This window comes from Phytophthora ramorum (assembly GCF_020800215.1).
Source record: "Phytophthora ramorum isolate Pr-102 chromosome Unknown Phyram_PR-102_s0011, whole genome shotgun sequence".
Lineage (NCBI taxonomy): Eukaryota > Oomycota > Peronosporomycetes > Peronosporales > Peronosporaceae > Phytophthora > Phytophthora ramorum.
The window spans coordinates 1,419,797-1,440,367 of NW_027150657.1; the positions used below are offsets into that span (position 1 = coordinate 1,419,797).

At 54.0% G+C, this 20,571-nt stretch overlaps 1 protein-coding gene across 1 annotated transcript; it reads left to right on the forward strand.

Annotated features, from left to right (window-relative positions):
- Positions 1-17,621: 17,621 nt before the first annotated feature.
- Positions 17,622-19,181, forward strand: KRP23_11229 (Purine-cytosine permease fcyB; the record flags this gene model as incomplete). The annotated part of the gene is made up of 1 exon (XM_067881758.1): positions 17,622-19,181. The coding sequence occupies one exon, from the start codon at positions 17,622-17,624 to the stop codon at positions 19,179-19,181; it is 1,560 nt and encodes a 519-aa protein (XP_067741041.1).
- Positions 19,182-20,571: the final 1,390 nt, after the last annotated feature.

The window sequence follows — 20,571 nt, forward strand, 5'->3', positions numbered from 1 at the left end:
CATCCCAAGCGTTTGAGAGCGCCGGAGAGCATAACTGGGCGGCGTCTTTAGGCGTCCGCAGCGTTGCTAGAGGAGGTGAGTCGAACAAAGAGTTGGACACACCGGGGATTGAACCCGGGGCCTTCCGCTTGCAAAGCGGACGCGCTACCACTGCGCTATGCGCCCAGCAAGATGGAAAACCTAACCTCCATTTTTGCCATCGCTTTCAGCCTCCCCTGCAGCGCTCTCTCGACACTACCTGTACCAGAGCAGCTGCCTGCAAAAGGAAGTTGGCTATCTACGCGTGCGGAGGTTGGTAGGAAGAGGACGGCTTCGGGCCGAGATTGAAAAACCAAAAATGAGTGAGATTGATTGAGTTAACTTGGTCTGCTCTACTTTCTACCTGTCTGTCCTGCGAGCCCTATGGCACCATAAAAATGCGCATCCCACATGCTACAAAAAGCATGCCATGCGATCCTTGATATGGTGGGATTTGAACACGCGCCAGTTGGCTTACACACAACCCCGTTAACCACTTGGGCTACGGAACGCCAGCCACACGTACAACACACTCTATTTGTGCGTGTCTCACACGCACCCAAATGCACCGCATGGGATCCTAAAGGCACCCCACACGCAACTTGACATGCAACATATGCAATCTTGGAGCGCACCATCCGGGATCTGCAGGTGTGCAACCCACACGCAAGCGTGTGACATCACACCCACTAACACTCTCCCTTGATGAGAATGCTGCGTGTCAGCTTACGCCCTCATGCCCAGGCCCTCAACGAACTGGCGGTGCTTGTCACGTGTCAATGCCTTCGTCATGCCGTCTGCAATCATCTCGTTTGTCGGCTTGCAATCCAGCCGAATGACCGCACGTTCAATCTTCTCACGCAGGAAGTGGAACTTGATGTCGATGTGCTCCGTGCGTGCATGGTACACCGGATTCTTGGCTAGCGCGATGCACCCTTGGTTGTCTTGGTAGATGAGTGTAGCACCTTGATCTTCATAGCCCATGTCCTTCAATAGCAAGCGCAGCCACACCGCCTCTTGAGTCGCACTGTACAGACTCATGTACTCTGCCTCCGTACTTGACGTCGCCACAGTCGGCTGTCGCTTGGACTTCCACGAGATCGCGCTGCCGTCCAGAAAGAACACGTAGCCTGTCGTTGAGCGACGGGTGTCCAGGTCACCAGCCCAGTTCGCATCCGCGTAGCCGATAGGCTCTCCCTTGATCGCGCCGTTGAACACAGTGCCCATGTCCTGAGTAGTCTTGAGGTACTTCAGGATCCGCTTCGCAGCAACCCAGTGACTCTTGTTGTAGCGCTTGCAAAACTTGGCCACCTCTCCCACAGCTTGAGCGATGTCCGGACGAGTGCATGTTGCCAGGTACATGAGGGCTCCCACCAGCTCACGGTACGGGTACTTCGCCACAAACGCTTCCTCTTCGGTCATCTTGACCAGCTTCGAATTGCAGTCTGCTGGTGTGTGTACAGCCTTGCACTTGTCCACGCCGAACTTCTCCGCGAGTCGCTTGATGTAGGCCCGCTGATTCATCAAAATTGTCTTGTCCTCACGGTTGCGGTCAATCTCGATCCCAAGGCAGTATTTCAGCTCTCCCAACTCCTTGATGCTGAACTTTTTCTTTAGCGTCACCTTAATCGACTCGATGTGTTCCTTCGTCTTGCTAAACAGCATGAGGGCGTCCACATAGATGACAACGATGCTGTACTCGTCAGTTGATCGACGAACGTAAACGCAGGGGTCTGCATCAGAGCGCCTGAATCCTTGGTCTTCGAGATACTTGTTCAACTTGTTGTTCCACTGGCGCGCCGCTTGCTTCGTACCGTACAGTGCCTGCTTCAGCAAACACTTCATTGCTGGGTTTGATTGGTCTTCAAAGCCATCAGGTTGGTCCATGTAGAGCTCTTCTTCCACGTCGCCATAGAGGAACGCAGTGTCCACGTCAACGTTTTCAGCTTCCATGTCTTCCTCAGCCGCTGTCGCCAACGACGCGTTGATCGACTCCTTCCGTGCAACAGGAGCGAAGGTGTCAGTGAAGTCGATGCCGGGTCGCTGAGTATAGCCCTTGGCTACAAGTCGTGCCTTGAACTTCACAACGTTCCCGTTTGGGTCGCGCTTGATGCGGAACACCCACTTGCATCCGATAGCCTTCTTGTCGCGTGGCATCTTCACCAGCTCCCAGGTGTTGTGATCCTTTAGCGACTTCATCTCGCTCTTCATTGCGTCCAGCCACTGGTCCTTGTACTTGCTGCGCATGACCTCTTCGTATGATACGGCATGTTCGCCGTCATCATCCTCCGCGTGAAGACAGTAAAGTGAGTCCCACTCTGCCTCAAAGTCGTCCAGGTTGAAATGTCCACGCTGCGCGCCTGTGTACTCATCTTGGTATCTCACCACCCCACGCCTTTTGCGCTCTGGTCGCACCATCCACTCTTCTTGGCCATCTCGCCCTGGTGTGCTTGACCCACGCGTGGGAACAGCGTGCGTTGGTCCTGCATGCTCGCTCTGCTGCGGTTCTTGTTGTGGTTCCATCGTTGGAGTACGGAAACCATCATCAACGCCTTGTTCATATTGCGTGTCCTTGTCATCATCTTCATCAATGATATCAATCACGTCACCCTTCTCCGTAGCCACCTTGTCCGATGAATGCTCCGCAATGTGACGCTCCTTGAGACAACAATTGATCCGTCACTAGCATTCAGAAGTCGATACGCCTTGCTCTGCTTCGCATAACCGAGAAAGTAGCACTTCACTCCAGAGTCGTCCAGCTTCTTCCTCTTCTCCTTGGTCACGTGTGCATAGCACTCTGATCCGAACACCCGCATGTGGTCCAGTCGAGGCTTCCGCTTGAACACCATCTCGAACGGACTTGCGTGAGGGTTAGACGTATTCGGCAAGACATTTCGAATGTCTGTCGCAGTCATGATTGCCTCGCACCAGTAGCTCTTGTCAAGCCCACTCTCCTTGAGCATGCACCGTGTCATCTCCACCAGCGTCCGGTTCATCCGCTCCGACATGCCATTCTGTTGAGGGTTGTAAGGCACCGTAAACTCTTGCTTGATCGTCTTGGCACCGCACAGCGCATCCATTATAGCATTACGATATTCGCCGCCGTTGTCACTTCGCAAAATCTTGACTGTCATCCCGCAGTCACCTTGATCTCCTTGAGAAACTTAGCGAATGCGTCGGGAACTTCGCTCTTCATACGCAACGGGTAGATCGTCACGTAGCGACTCTTCATCATGATGAAAGTCACAATGTACTTGTATCCGGACTTGGATGCTGGCGTAATAGGTCCGAGCACGTCCGAGCACACAATGTCGTCAGTGCGCTTGCTCTCCCTGGCTTCAAGCTCTCCCTTGTTCGAATGGAAGGTCTTGCGCACTTGCTTGGAGTCGCACAGACGCCACACACGTTGCCTTTTTCAGCCGGTGTACCGCTGATCCGCCCGTCCTTGATCATGTCGTTCAATGTCTGGAACGACGCGTGCCCGAGACGCCGATGCCACAGTCCAACGTCTTCCTCTACAATGTGGCATTCTTCGCCGGCGTCTGTGTTGAGATACATCAACTTGCCAATCTTTCGTCCAGTTGCAACTGAGACGTCACCGCGCTTGATCACACACTTGTCTTGAGTCATAATGACTGTCACGCCATGAGCCGTCGCCGCTGTGAGTGAGAACAAGTTCTTGCTCAAATCTTGAACGTGAAGTGCATTCTCCAGCCGCGCATTGATCCATGACCTCCCGCTCCAGACACGCAACTGCACCGTTCCGTGCCCAAGCACTTTCAACTTGGCACTGCTCTTTGCGCTCGCCACACTGTATGACTTCGTCATCGGAGTGTAATCCTTGAACGCTTCTCGCGTCTTGCACATGTGCGTCGACGCCCCACTGTCCATGACCCAGCTCTCGCTTGCAAACATCTCGGTTACATTGAATGCAACGTTCGACTCGTCTAGGACTTCATTTTCTGGACTCGCCTTGGAACGGCAGTCCCTCGCGTAGTGGCCCATTTTGCCACAGTTGAAGCACGCCCCAGATGGCTTCCTGCGCCCACCCTACTGCTTCTTCTTCGTGTCTTTCGTGTAACCCTTGTTCGCGAGTAGTGCCGTCGCTTCCTCGATCCGTGTTGAATCCTTCTGACGCACTTCTTCGGCAATTAACTTGCCCACCAATCAGTCAGCTTCAGTTCCGTCATCGACATCCGGAACGCTTGCACCAGGCTCTCGTAGCTCGCTGGCAGACTCCGCAGCAACGTTGCGCAGACGTCTTCATCACTTGGCTCACAGCCCGCGCTCTTCATCTCCAGCACGAGCTGCTCCAACTCTGTCACGTGCTTGCTGACAGAGGACGTCGTGTACTTGAACGATGAGAACTCTCCTTGAGCCACAGTCGATTTGCCACATCCTGAGCTCTGTGGAACTTCTCTAGCTTCTCCCAAGCTTCCTTGGCACTCTTCGCAGTCACCACATGCATGAGCTGCGAGTCGTTGAGGTCAGCACAATCGCCGCATGTGCTTGTTGCTCCTTCGACGAAGAGGCTTCAGCCTTGCCTCAACGGCCTCCCACAATCCCTTGGACATCAGGTACATCTTCATCTTGTAACTCCACAGCGTGTAGTTGGACCATCGAAGGGCTCCGTCTTGAACTTGGGGCTCATAACCAAAAGAAAGTTGGCTATCTACGCGTGCGGAGGCTGGTAGGAAGAAGACGGCTTCGGACCGATTGAAAAACCAAAAGTGAGTGAGATTGATTGAGTTAACTTGGTCTGCTCTACTTTCTACCTGTCTGTCCTGCGAGCCCTATGGCACCATAAAATGCGCATCCCACATGCTACAAAAAGCATGCCATGCGATCCTTGATATGTGGGATTTGAACCCACGCCAGTTGGCTTACACACAACCCCGTTAATCACTTGGGCTACGGAACGCCAGCCACACGTACAACACACTCTATTTGTGCGTGTCTCACACGCACCCAAATGCACCGCATGGGATCTAAAGGCACCCCACACGCAACTTGACATGCAACATATGCAGTCTTGGAGCGCACCATCCGGGATCTGCAGGTGTGCAACCCACACGCAAGCGTGTGACATCACACCCACTAACACTCTCCCTTGATGAGAATGCTGCGTGTCAGCTTACGCCCTCATGCCCAGGCCCTCAACGAACTGGCGGTGCTTGTCACGTGTCAATGCCTTCGTCATGCCGTCTGCAATCATCTCGTTTGTCGGCTTGCAATCCAGCCGAATGACCGCACGTTCAATCTTCTCACGCAGGAAGTGGAACTTGATGTCGATGTGCTCCGTGCGTGCATGGTACACCGGATTCTTGGCTAGCGCGATGCACCCTTGGTTGTCTTGGTAGATGAGTGTAGCACCTTGATCTTCATAGCCCATGTCCTTCAATAGCAAGCGCAGCCACACCGCCTCTTGAGTCGCACTGTACAGACTCATGTACTCTGCCTCCGTACTTGACGTCGCCACAGTCGGCTGTCGCTTGGACTTCCACGAGATCGCGCTGCCGTCCAGAAAGAACACGTAGCCTGTCGTTGAGCGACGGGTGTCCAGGTCACCAGCCCAGTTCGCATCCGCGTAGCCGATAGGCTCTCCCTTGATCGCGCCGTTGAACACAGTGCCCATGTCCTGAGTAGTCTTGAGGTACTTCAGGATCCGCTTCGCAGCAACCCAGTGACTCTTGTTGTAGCGCTTGCAAAACTTGGCCACCTCTCCCACAGCTTGAGCGATGTCCGGACGAGTGCATGTTGCCAGGTACATGAGGGCTCCCACCAGCTCACGGTACGGGTACTTCGCCACAAACGCTTCCTCTTCGGTCATCTTGACCAGCTTCGAATTGCAGTCTGCTGGTGTGTGTACAGCCTTGCACTTGTCCACGCCGAACTTCTCCGCGAGTCGCTTGATGTAGGCCCGCTGATTCATCAAAATTGTCTTGTCCTCACGGTTGCGGTCAATCTCGATCCCAAGGCAGTATTTCAGCTCTCCCAACTCCTTGATGCTGAACTTTTTCTTTAGCGTCACCTTAATCGACTCGATGTGTTCCTTCGTCTTGCTAAACAGCATGAGGGCGTCCACATAGATGACAACGATGCTGTACTCGTCAGTTGATCGACGAACGTAAACGCAGGGGTCTGCATCAGAGCGCCTGAATCCTTGGTCTTCGAGATACTTGTTCAACTTGTTGTTCCACTGGCGCGCCGCTTGCTTCGTACCGTACAGTGCCTGCTTCAGCAAACACTTCATTGCTGGGTTTGATTGGTCTTCAAAGCCATCAGGTTGGTCCATGTAGAGCTCTTCTTCCACGTCGCCATAGAGGAACGCAGTGTCCACGTCAACGTTTTCAGCTTCCATGTCTTCCTCAGCCGCTGTCGCCAACGACGCGTTGATCGACTCCTTCCGTGCAACAGGAGCGAAGGTGTCAGTGAAGTCGATGCCGGGTCGCTGAGTATAGCCCTTGGCTACAAGTCGTGCCTTGAACTTCACAACGTTCCCGTTTGGGTCGCGCTTGATGCGGAACACCCACTTGCATCCGATAGCCTTCTTGTCGCGTGGCATCTTCACCAGCTCCCAGGTGTTGTGATCCTTTAGCGACTTCATCTCGCTCTTCATTGCGTCCAGCCACTGGTCCTTGTACTTGCTGCGCATGACCTCTTCGTATGATACGGCATGTTCGCCGTCATCATCCTCCGCGTGAAGACAGTAAAGTGAGTCCCACTCTGCCTCAAAGTCGTCCAGGTTGAAATGTCCACGCTGCGCGCCTGTGTACTCATCTTGGTATCTCACCACCCCACGCCTTTTGCGCTCTGGTCGCACCATCCACTCTTCTTGGCCATCTCGCCCTGGTGTGCTTGACCCACGCGTGGGAACAGCGTGCGTTGGTCCTGCATGCTCGCTCTGCTGCGGTTCTTGTTGTGGTTCCATCGTTGGAGTACGGAAACCATCATCAACGCCTTGTTCATATTGCGTGTCCTTGTCATCATCTTCATCAATGATATCAATCACGTCACCCTTCTCCGTAGCCACCTTGTCCGATGAATGCTCCGCAAATGTGACGCTCCTTGAGACAACAATTGATCCGTCACTAGCATTCAGAAGTCGATACGCCTTGCTCTGCTTCGCATAACCGAGAAAGTAGCACTTCACTCCAGAGTCGTCCAGCTTCTTCCTCTTCTCCTTGGTCACGTGTGCATAGCACTCTGATCCGAACACCCGCATGTGGTCCAGTCGAGGCTTCCGCTTGAACACCATCTCGAACGGACTTGCGTGAGGGTTAGACGTATTCGGCAAGACATTTCGAATGTCTGTCGCAGTCATGATTGCCTCGCACCAGTAGCTCTTGTCAAGCCCACTCTCCTTGAGCATGCACCGTGTCATCTCCACCAGCGTCCGGTTCATCCGCTCCGACATGCCATTCTGTTGAGGGTTGTAAGGCACCGTAAACTCTTGCTTGATCGTCTTGGCACCGCACAGCGCATCCATTATAGCATTACGATATTCGCCGCCGTTGTCACTTCGCAAAATCTTGACTGTCAGTCCCGCAGTCACCTTGATCTCCTTGAGAAACTTAGCGAATGCGTCGGGAACTTCGCTCTTCATACGCAACGGGTAGATCGTCACGTAGCGACTCTTCATCATGATGAAAGTCACAATGTACTTGTATCCGGACTTGGATGCTGGCGTAATAGGTCCGAGCACGTCCGAGCACACAATGTCGTCAGTGCGCTTGCTCTCCCTGGCTTCAAGCTCTCCCTTGTTCGAATGGAAGGTCTTGCGCACTTGCTTGGAGGTCGCACAGACGCCACACACGTTGCCTTTTTCAGCCGGTGTACCGCTGATCCGCCCGTCCTTGATCATGTCGTTCAATGTCTGGAACGACGCGTGCCCGAGACGCCGATGCCACAGTCCAACGTCTTCCTCTACAATGTGGCATTCTTCGCCGGCGTCTGTGTTGAGATACATCAACTTGCCAATCTTTCGTCCAGTTGCAACTGAGACGTCACCGCGCTTGATCACACTTGTCTTGAGTCATAATGACTGTCACGCCATGAGCCGTCGCCGCTGTGAGTGAGAACAAGTTCTTGCTCAAATCTTGAACGTGAAGTGCATTCTCCAGCCGCGCATTGATCCATGACCTCCCGCTCCAGACACGCAACTGCACCGTTCCGTGCCCAAGCACTTTCAACTTGGCACTGCTCTTTGCGCTCGCCACACTGTATGACTTCGTCATCGGAGTGTAATCCTTGAACGCTTCTCGCGTCTTGCACATGTGCGTCGACGCCCCACTGTCCATGACCCAGCTCTCGCTTGCAAACATCTCGGTTACATTGAATGCAACGTTCGACTCGTCTAGGACTTCATTTTCTGGACTCGCCTTGGAACGGCAGTCCCTCGCGTAGTGGCCCATTTTGCCACAGTTGAAGCACGCCCCAGATGGCTTCCTGCGCCCACCCTACTGCTTCTTCTTCGTGTCTTTCGTGTAACCCTTGTTCGCGAGTAGTGCCGTCGCTTCCTCGATCCGTGTTGAATCCTTCTGACGCACTTCTTCGGCAATTAACTTGCCCACCAAATCAGTCAGCTTCAGTTCCGTCATCGACATCCGGAACGCTTGCACCAGGCTCTCGTAGCTCGCTGGCAGACTCCGCAGCAACGTTGCGCAGACGTCTTCATCACTTGGCTCACAGCCCGCGCTCTTCATCTCCAGCACGAGCTGCTCCAACTCTGTCACGTGCTTGCTGACAGAGGACGTCGTGTACTTGAACGATGAGAACTTCTCCTTGAGCCACAGTCGATTTGCCACATCCTGAGCTCTGTGGAACTTCTCTAGCTTCTCCCAAGCTTCCTTGGCACTCTTCGCAGTCACCACATGCATGAGCTGCGAGTCGTTGAGGTTCAGCACAATCGCCGCATGTGCTTGTTGCTCCTTCGACGAAGAGGCTTCAGCCTTGCCCTCAACGGCCTCCCACAATCCCTTGGACATCAGGTACATCTTCATCTTGTAACTCCACAGCGTGTAGTTGGACCCATCGAAGGGCTCCGTCTTGAACTTGGGGGCTCATAACCAAAAGAAAGTTGGCTATCTACGCGTGCGGAGGCTGGTAGGAAGAAGACGGCTTCGGACCGAGATTGAAAAACCAAAAGTGAGTGAGATTGATTGAGTTAACTTGGTCTGCTCTACTTTCTACCTGTCTGTCCTGCGAGCCCTATGGCACCATAAAAATGCGCATCCCACATGCTACAAAAAGCATGCCATGCGATCCTTGATATGGTGGGATTTGAACCCACGCCAGTTGGCTTACACACAACCCCGTTAATCACTTGGGCTACGGAACGCCAGCCACACGTACAACACACTCTATTTGTGCGTGTCTCACACGCACCCAAATGCACCGCATGGGATCCTAAAGGCACCCCACACGCAACTTGACATGCAACATATGCAGTCTTGGAGCGCACCATCCGGGATCTGCAGGTGTGCAACCCACACGCAAGCGTGTGACATCACACCCACTAACACTCTCCCTTGATGAGAATGCTGCGTGTCAGCTTACGCCCTCATGCCCAGGCCCTCAACGAACTGGCGGTGCTTGTCACGTGTCAATGCCTTCGTCATGCCGTCTGCAATCATCTCGTTTGTCGGCTTGCAATCCAGCCGAATGACCGCACGTTCAATCTTCTCACGCAGGAAGTGGAACTTGATGTCGATGTGCTCCGTGCGTGCATGGTACACCGGATTCTTGGCTAGCGCGATGCACCCTTGGTTGTCTTGGTAGATGAGTGTAGCACCTTGATCTTCATAGCCCATGTCCTTCAATAGCAAGCGCAGCCACACCGCCTCTTGAGTCGCACTGTACAGACTCATGTACTCTGCCTCCGTACTTGACGTCGCCACAGTCGGCTGTCGCTTGGACTTCCACGAGATCGCGCTGCCGTCCAGAAAGAACACATAGCCTGTCGTTGAGCGACGGGTGTCCAGGTCACCAGCCCAGTTCGCATCCGCGTAGCCGATAGGCTCTCCCTTGATCGCGCCGTTGAACACAGTGCCCATGTCCTGAGTAGTCTTGAGGTACTTCAGGATCCGCTTCGCAGCAACCCAGTGACTCTTGTTGTAGCGCTTGCAAAACTTGGCCACCTCTCCCACAGCTTGAGCGATGTCCGGACGAGTGCATGTTGCCAGGTACATGAGGGCTCCCACCAGCTCACGGTACGGGTACTTCGCCACAAACGCTTCCTCTTCGGTCATCTTGACCAGCTTCGAATTGCAGTCTGCTGGTGTGTGTACAGCCTTGCACTTGTCCACGCCGAACTTCTCCGCGAGTCGCTTGATGTAGGCCCGCTGATTCATCAAAATTGTCTTGTCCTCACGGTTGCGGTCAATCTCGATCCCAAGGCAGTATTTCAGCTCTCCCAACTCCTTGATGCTGAACTTTTTCTTTAGCGTCACCTTAATCGACTCGATGTGTTCCTTCGTCTTGCTAAACAGCATGAGGGCGTCCACATAGATGACAACGATGCTGTACTCGTCAGTTGATCGACGAACGTAACACAGGGGTCTGCATCAGAGCGCCTGAATCCTTGGTCTTCGAGATACTTGTTCAACTTGTTGTTCCACTGGCGCGCCGCTTGCTTCGTACCGTACAGTGCCTGCTTCAGCAAACACTTCATTGCTGGGTTTGATTGGTCTTCAAAGCCATCAGGTTGGTCCATGTAGAGCTCTTCTTCCACGTCGCCATAGAGGAACGCAGTGTCCACGTCAACGTTTTCAGCTTCCATGTCTTCCTCAGCCGCTGTCGCCAACGACGCGTTGATCGACTCCTTCCGTGCAACAGGAGCGAAGGTGTCAGTGAAGTCGATGCCGGGTCGCTGAGTATAGCCCTTGGCTACAAGTCGTGCCTTGAACTTCACAACGTTCCCGTTTGGGTCGCGCTTGATGCGGAACACCCACTTGCATCCGATAGCCTTCTTGTCGCGTGGCATCTTCACCAGCTCCCAGGTGTTGTGATCCTTTAGCGACTTCATCTCGCTCTTCATTGCGTCCAGCCACTGGTCCTTGTACTTGCTGCGCATGACCTCTTCGTATGATACGGCATGTTCGCCGTCATCATCCTCCGCGTGAAGACAGTAAAGTGAGTCCCACTCTGCCTCAAAGTCGTCCAGGTTGAAATGTCCACGCTGCGCGCCTGTGTACTCATCTTGGTATCTCACCACCCCACGCCTTTTGCGCTCTGGTCGCACCATCCACTCTTCTTGGCCATCTCGCCCTGGTGTGCTTGACCCACGCGTGGGAACAGCGTGCGTTGGTCCTGCATGCTCGCTCTGCTGCGGTTCTTGTTGTGGTTCCATCGTTGGAGTACGGAAACCATCATCAACGCCTTGTTCATATTGCGTGTCCTTGTCATCATCTTCATCAATGATATCAATCACGTCACCCTTCTCCGTAGCCACCTTGTCCGATGAATGCTCCGCAAATGTGACGCTCCTTGAGACAACAATTGATCCGTCACTAGCATTCAGAAGTCGATACGCCTTGCTCTGCTTCGCATAACCGAGAAAGTAGCACTTCACTCCAGAGTCGTCCAGCTTCTTCCTCTTCTCCTTGGTCACGTGTGCATAGCACTCTGATCCGAACACCCGCATGTGGTCCAGTCGAGGCTTCCGCTTGAACACCATCTCGAACGGACTTGCGTGAGGGTTAGACGTATTCGGCAAGACATTTCGAATGTCTGTCGCAGTCATGATTGCCTCGCACCAGTAGCTCTTGTCAAGCCCACTCTCCTTGAGCATGCACCGTGTCATCTCCACCAGCGTCCGGTTCATCCGCTCCGACATGCCATTCTGTTGAGGGTTGTAAGGCACCGTAAACTCTTGCTTGATCGTCTTGGCACCGCACAGCGCATCCATTATAGCATTACGATATTCGCCGCCGTTGTCACTTCGCAAAATCTTGACTGTCAGTCCCGCAGTCACCTTGATCTCCTTGAGAAACTTAGCGAATGCGTCGGGAACTTCGCTCTTCATACGCAACGGGTAGATCGTCACGTAGCGACTCTTCATCATGATGAAAGTCACAATGTACTTGTATCCGGACTTGGATGCTGGCGTAATAGGTCCGAGCACGTCCGAGCACACAATGTCGTCAGTGCGCTTGCTCTCCCTGGCTTCAAGCTCTCCCTTGTTCGAATGGAAGGTCTTGCGCACTTGCTTGGAGGTCGCACAGACGCCACACACGTTGCCTTTTTCAGCCGGTGTACCGCTGATCCGCCCGTCCTTGATCATGTCGTTCAATGTCTGGAACGACGCGTGCCCGAGACGCCGATGCCACAGTCCAACGTCTTCCTCTACAATGTGGCATTCTTCGCCGGCGTCTGTGTTGAGATACATCAACTTGCCAATCTTTCGTCCAGTTGCAACTGAGACGTCACCGCGCTTGATCACACACTTGTCTTGAGTCATAATGACTGTCACGCCATGAGCCGTCGCCGCTGTGAGTGAGAACAAGTTCTTGCTCAAATCTTGAACGTGAAGTGCATTCTCCAGCCGCGCATTGATCCATGACCTCCCGCTCCAGACACGCAACTGCACCGTTCCGTGCCCAAGCACTTTCAACTTGGCACTGCTCTTTGCGCTCGCCACACTGTATGACTTCGTCATCGGAGTGTAATCCTTGAACGCTTCTCGCGTCTTGCACATGTGCGTCGACGCCCCACTGTCCATGACCCAGCTCTCGCTTGCAAACATCTCGGTTACATTGAATGCAACGTTCGACTCGTCTAGGACTTCATTTTCTGGACTCGCCTTGGAACGGCAGTCCCTCGCGTAGTGGCCCATTTTGCCACAGTTGAAGCACGCCCCAGATGGCTTCCTGCGCCCACCCTACTGCTTCTTCTTCGTGTCTTTCGTGTAACCCTTGTTCGCGAGTAGTGCCGTCGCTTCCTCGATCCGTGTTGAATCCTTCTGACGCACTTCTTCGGCAATTAACTTGCCCACCAAATCAGTCAGCTTCAGTTCCGTCATCGACATCCGGAACGCTTGCACCAGGCTCTCGTAGCTCGCTGGCAGACTCCGCAGCAACGTTGCGCAGACGTCTTCATCACTTGGCTCACAGCCCGCGCTCTTCATCTCCAGCACGAGCTGCTCCAACTCTGTCACGTGCTTGCTGACAGAGGACGTCGTGTACTTGAACGATGAGAACTTCTCCTTGAGCCACAGTCGATTTGCCACATCCTGAGCTCTGTGGAACTTCTCTAGCTTCTCCCAAGCTTCCTTGGCACTCTTCGCAGTCACCACATGAGCTGCGAGTCGTTGAGGTTCAGCACAATCGCCGCATGTGCTTGTTGCTCCTTCGACGAAGAGGCTTCAGCCTTGCCCTCAACGGCCTCCCACAATCCCTTGGACATCAGGTACATCTTCATCTTGTAACTCCACAGCGTGTAGTTGGACCCATCGAAGGGCTCCGTCTTGAACTTGGGGGCTCATAACCAAAAGAAAGTTGGCTATCTACGCGTGCGGAGGCTGGTAGGAAGAAGACGGCTTCGGACCGAGATTGAAAAACCAAAAGTGAGTGAGATTGATTGAGTTAACTTGGTCTGCTCTACTTTCTACCTGTCTGTCCTGCGAGCCCTATGGCACCATAAAAATGCGCATCCCACATGCTACAAAAAGCATGCCATGCGATCCTTGATATGGTGGGATTTGAACCCACGCCAGTTGGCTTACACACAACCCCGTTAATCACTTGGGCTACGGAACGCCAGCCACACGTACAACACACTCTATTTGTGCGTGTCTCACACGCACCCAAATGCACCGCATGGGATCCTAAAGGCACCCCACACGCAACTTGACATGCAACATATGCAGTCTTGGAGCGCACCATCCGGGATCTGCAGGTGTGCAACCCACACGCAAGCGTGTGACATCACACCCACCAACATTTCTGTGAGTGGTTCTCGAAGTGCCGACCAAGTGCAAGCGCTTATAGAACCACAATTAATTTACTGGCTGACGTGTCTGATGTTACCTTCACCTAGGTGGTAGGGGTGAAAGGCTTGGCTGGATAGTTGAACGCTTGACCCTAAGGTTTTTATTTTTCACGGTGTCATTATCTCTTTTACCAACTACCCTCCGAAGTAACAATGGCAGCAGACACGGTTACTGCGCCGTGTGGAGGATGCGACGAACCCGTTGGACCTGCTCATCGCTGCCACGTGTTCTCTCGTCACATGCATCCGTTCTGCGGTCGCGCTGTAGGTGAAGAAGGATTTGGACAGGCTATTCAATGTCCCCAATGTGATCGGACGAACTCCATTGCAACGACGGTCTCGTCACTTGCTGGTCAAGATCCTAACAGTGCTGAGCTATCGGATAGCTGTGAGGGCGAGGACGAGATGACTACCGACACCTCTATTGCCCCTCCAGCGTCAAGGCGGCACACACAAGTCGTGACCAGCATTGCAAACCGTCTGGAAGTTACTCGATGGCTCCTCGCATATGAACAGAAGAATGGTACGAATGGAATGTATGCCAAAGCTGTCGACCGTTTTTCGGATATTTTTAATTCAGCTACGCGAGCAGCCAACTTGCAGAAAACAATGGATTGGTGGCGGACACAGGAACGGCTTATGGGCGGCAAAAGAGGGCTGATTGTCATCTCGGCGCGTCGTGCAGGTGGTAGGCGTCGATCTAGCACCAAGGTGATCGGTGGCCGAGGGCGCCCAAGAAGCCCGTGGGTGGAGTGGTTGTACCCACGCTTGCTTGACGAATTTGATTGCCTCCGAAAGATGGGAGTGAAATTCGAGCCACCGCTTTTGTTGCAGTTAGCAAAGCAGATATTGCGCGACAGCACAGAAGATTACGATGCACGAAGTGTCGATGCCAAGGGGGCACTCATCATCGACAAAATTACCTCGAGATGGATTCAAACCTTTATGGAGGCCCACCAAATCGTACTCAGGACGCAGTCGGGTAAAAAGCAACTGAGTGAAGCCAAGATCTTGCACATCGAAAGTCTGTAGCTTTCCATCTTGGTGAACTGCGACGAGGGTTTGCAGATGGATCGCTGGATGAAGATACAGTTGACAATATGGACGAAACGCATTTTGTGGTGGATTTTGATAATGGTAAAACATTGGGATTCTCGGGTGAGAAGCAGATTAAGTACGCCGACGTTGTGTCCGGCGGTGAAGGGATGACGATGGTTGTACGACTTTCTGGTGGAGCAAGCGCGCAAATTTCCCCCCCGATGATGATCTTCATGAATGCTGAGGGGAAGCATCCAATTCGCGGCGTAAAAGATAATGTTCCAGGGTGTGTTACCGTATCAGCAGGAAAGGATGGATGACACAAACTTTTTCGAGAATATCTCAATGAGAAAAGGGCAATGAGGGCAGACGCACGTCGACGCAAGAAGACTGTTTTCCTCGACAACTGCTCTGGACATCTAGAGGCCAATGAGTGCCGTGAAGAACTCGACGCTATTAATTCCGACTTAAAATTCTCCCCGCCGAACGCAATAGATCTGTGCCAGCCAGCAGACTCATTCATTATCGCAAAAATCAAAGATGCTTGGAAGGTAAAGTGGAATGAGAAAAGATGGCGCTGATAAACGACGGTCGCTGGCAAAATACTGTCCGAAAGGACGATTCGTGGTCTGGCAAACTTCAAAATACCAGGAAAACATTTTTTCTGGAGCTAGCAGCTAAGGCGGTACGAGCAGTGAATCACCAGAAAGATAAAAACGGAACGTCGTACGCTCGCAAGGCCATGCTTCGGTGTGGACTATTGCTTGGACTTGATGGGGCGTGGTCTGGGAAGCAACTGTATCCACACCTGCAAGAGATCATCAAGAAACATCGAGTGCACTTTGACGGTGAGCCTGTGGACTCAAATCCTGCAGAGATGGCCATGAACAGACTCTAGCGGTACATTTTTACGTTTTATATAGTGTTTGGCACGTTGCAATACCTATACCAATTTGGTTCAGTCGTGTGTGCGGCATCGTTCCAAATGAGGTGGCACGGGTTCGATTCCGCTTGTGAAAATGTTTATTTTTGCCATTCTTCAAAATTAGTCTTTGACAATAAATAGTCTAAATTAGACTATTTAGTGTGAGCAAACTGAGAAACAGTCCACATAAAATAGTCTCAGTAAGACCAATTACCGTAGACACTGTACTGTGAAGATAGCGCCCGGTAGGATGCCGTAGTGGTGGCTCGTGTGAGTAGCCTGTAACTCAAGTGAGAGCCGCTGACATCAGAAGATAAAACCCCAGAGCTTCTCCGTGCTTTAGTTCTGGGCAAAGCGTGTTGATTGCAAGGAAGTAATAAGAAGACAATTTCCAACTTCGCCGGTCCTCCTCAAGAAACTAGCCCACGCGGTTTGATAACAGAGGCATTATCCGCGTTGTTGCGACCGAGCTCGTTGATAAGCAACTGATCTTCCTGGCGGACCTGGGGAGCAACACTTAACTGCATTGACAACTCGCCGTCTTTCGAAGTAAAAAGTTCTTACCGACATTGACGTCTTGTGATTCACCAGCCTACTGGGTGATTGGTTGCACCGACACTGACGCACGGCCCGTGGTGGCGGTCTCGTCAACAGAGATTAACGGGGAGTGGGTGAAGGTGAATGCGCGTCATGTTTGCATTCATCGCGGGCGGCAGCAACACTCTTTAACGTCGACCAGCTCGAGTTATTGCTCACTGCAGCTCTTACAATCGTTAACAGTGCCGGTTTTAATCTGCGCTCGCGGTCTGGCGGTCCGTTGGTCGTGTTGCATCAGGCCGCCGCGAGCGAGACTCCGAAAGGCAAAGTGTAGGTTTTCGTGTGCAGCGCCTGCCCGACATAGGCCGAACATGACCTGTAGACGTCGCGACTAGCCGGTTTGTGCATACCCAGCATCGACTGGTGACAGGCACCTCCGTGGCCGCTTTTCACTCGACAGGCTCTGCTGGCCGGTCTCATGTACGGCTATCACGACGCCCAGTTGATGCTTGCCAAGCATTGCTTGGTCGCTTCAAACCATGGCCGCGGCGACCACCGGCCACCGCTACGGAAGAGGGCTCTCTCGCTGCTGTCCGCACGCGCTGCTGCAAACCGTGGCGAACAGCGGCAGCGACAGTAGAGGCAACAAGACTATTGCAAGTGTGTTCGACTGTCAAACAACGTCGGCGGCGGGCAAAGTATCCGCTCTCGATGTGCAGGATGCGCTCCCACTCTCCGAATGTCAGCAGGTCAATTTGACTTGGGCCAAGTCAAATGGTTTGCCGCAGCGCGGTGGCAATGGCGAAGGCGATTGCCTCCATGCACGCCTCTGCTGCATGATGCAGTGCATCCGCCGCCACACCGATCTTCGCCGCTTGTCTTCGCTTGCTAACCGAGCGTGCTCCTATTAGCGAAACTCTGTGGCGAGTCCTGCTTGGTGACGGGCCAGCTGGGCAAGCACTCACCGCTCTCTGCACTTGGCGGAGCTCTTCTTTTTTCTCGTCGCGCGGTCGCATCCCCTTACCGTGTTGGTGCCATCTTTGCATCATCTCACGGGTGGCCGCGGCGGCGACGCTGGGACTCATTCCTCGATTCGCGTGGCGGCCCGTACACAATGGACAAGACCGACAGCCAGCTGGCTGACCACCAGGACAAGTCGCCCAAGGCGGCCTACTCCAAGCTGGACGGCGACGTGCCGCTGCAGCAGAGCCCCGAGCACAACTTCGAGGACGGCAGCTCGCTGTACGCGCGTCTGCAGCGCTGGGCCGGCAAGCTCAAGATCGAGCAGCGCGGCATCGAGCGCGTGCCCGAGGACGAGCGACACGACGACTCGCTGCTGAACGTGGGCATGTGGCTGGCGGCCAACATGGTCATCAGCTCCTTCGCCATCGGCGTGCTGGGCAAGTCGCTCTTCTACTTGGGCTCGGCCGACGCCTTCCTCGTCGTACTCTTCTTCAACATGGTGGGCATCTTGCCCGTGTGCTACTTCTCCACCTTCGGCCCCATCTTCGGGCTGCGGCAGATCGTGCTCTCGCGCTTCTGGTACGGCTGGCACGGCGTCAAGATCGTGGCGCTCTTCAACGTGATCGCGTGCCTCGGCTGGTCCTGCATCAACGTGATCGTGGGCGCACAGGTCATCAACGCCGTCAACAACGACGTGCCCGGCTGGGCAGGTATCATCATCATCGCCGTCTGCACCTTCATCGTCTCGCTCTTCGGCTACAAGGTCGTGCACGCCTACGAGTTCTGGTCGTGGATCCCGGCCTTCATCGTCTTCATGATCGTGCTCATCGAGTTCGCCGTCTCGGGCGCCTATGTCCACATCCCCATGGGCACCGGCACGTCGGAAGTCGGAGACGTGCTGAGTTTCGGCGCCACGGTGTTTGGCTTCGCCATCGGCTGGACGTCCTACGCCGCCGACTACACGGTGTATCACCCCGTGACCCAGAGCAAGACCAAGGTCTTCTTGTCGGCGTACACGGGGCTCATCCTGCCGCTGCTCTTCACGCAGTTCCTCGGCGTGGCGCTCATGACGGCCACGGACGAGAGCAACCCGGACAGCAAGTACCGCGACGGCTACAACGAGGCCGGCGCTGGCGGCCTCATCAGCGCCGTGATCGTCGGCCCGCTCGGCGGCTTCGGCCAGTTCTGCCTCGTGCTGCTGGCGCTGTCCATCATCGCCAACAACTGCCCCAACATCTACTCGTTCGCCATCACTGTGCAGGTCTTTGGCGAGTGGACCCGCAGCATCCCGCGCTTCGTCTGGACGCTGGTCGGCTCGGTCATCTACGCCGTCGTGGCCCTGCCGGGCTACTCGCACTTCGAGAGCGTGCTCGAGAACTTCATGAACGTCATCGGCTACTGGATGTCCGTGTACGCGGCCATCGGCCTCACGGACCACTTCTACTTCCGCAAGGGCTACTCGGGCTACAACCCAGCCGACTACGACAACCGCGAGAAGCTGCCGCACGGGATTGCAGCCGTCTTCTCGTTCTGCGTGGGCATCGTGGGCGCCGTGCTGGGCATGAGCCAGACGTGGTATGTCGGTCCGATCGCCAAGAAGTGCGGCGAGGAGCCGTACGGAGGAGACGTGGGCGTCGAGCTCGCGTGGGTCTTCGCTATCGTGTCCTACTTGGTCACGCGGCCCATCGAGCTGCACTACTTTGGCAAGTAAACGCTCCCTCCGGCGGCCGGTATCGTCAATGCAGACGCTGCACTTGTAGGTGCCGCCCATTGATGTAAATCAGTAGACCCAGCCGCGGAGATAGCGGCTACTACACTTTTTGCTCTGGTCTTGCTCCTGAAGCCAACGCCGACGAAGGCGGATCCTGCCGTGAGAGCCGCAGCGGCGGAACCTAGCTGCGCAGCAGTACAATAAAATATGACTCGATAGCCCTTTGCTGTGAGACCAGTCGATTGCTTGATGAAAAACAAAACAGCCTGGAATCATCAACCTAAAAAATACTGCGTTGACCGAGGATTCCATATTGTCACGTTCTGTACACGGAATCCTGGTATAACCTGTGCTGCGAAGTACACTTTGCTGTTCGAGAGCCTGCCGTTTGCACCCTAGCGCTAGAACTCCAACGTGCCCTACTCAAGCTTCAACCGAATACACAAGTTAATCGTAGCTGCACCGATGTCAAGTTTTTCCACCGCTAGAGCTCTTGTCACCTTCAGATTTCCTCATCTCCGCTCAAGTCTAGTGCTTCCTCTCAACTCCGGAGCCCATGGATGGCCTCCTGTCGTTGCTGGCCATCGTCCTGGGCCTTTCATCGCTTGGAACGCGCGACGACGAACTCTGGACCGGGGAAGTCTCCCACGACAGCCTCCTTGTCCAACTGCACGTACAACGGAGTGAGCAACAAGGTCGAGGTGCAAAATGCAGTCGCACACTGCACTGGAAGCGACACTACCCCCTGAAGAATGCACAGAGCCCCACCACGCAAGCCCCTCGTCAACCACCTGCCTCGACCAGCAGCGACATCTGCACCCGATACGAACTCCACCTCAGAGCCAACTTCTGCGCGTACAGGTGCTTACTATTAACAGTACTAGCGGAATCGCAAACTTCTTTCTCAAGTCGCCACTCTGTTGAAAGTAGTTCATTCATCATTGAATTACTATTCGTATCGGCAGTGCCTTGCAACTTGATGATCTGTACGACACAACACAAAATCACGATCGTGAACGCTACGCTGCCTCATCTCAACTATACAAGCTTCTTGATGGTTCGTAGCGCATACACCACTTCGGACGCAGCAGGACGCATCCGAGGGTTCTTGGCGAGACAGGAATCGGCGAGAGACCTCAAATCCGGAGGACAGTCTTCTCCAAATCGAAGCCGGATCGCGCCTGCTGCGATCATCTGAAGAACCACAGCGTCTGCTAGCTGCGTGCCACTCAAACTTCGAGCGTCATTGTACGGCGGTGCGTGGGTATCCAACTCGGACAGGAGCACACCAAAGCTGAAGATATCGACCGCTGGATCACGATCATCTGCTCCCATCAGAACCTCTGGCGCTTGCCATGGACCCATGGCGGTTTGCTGATCCTTGTCTCCG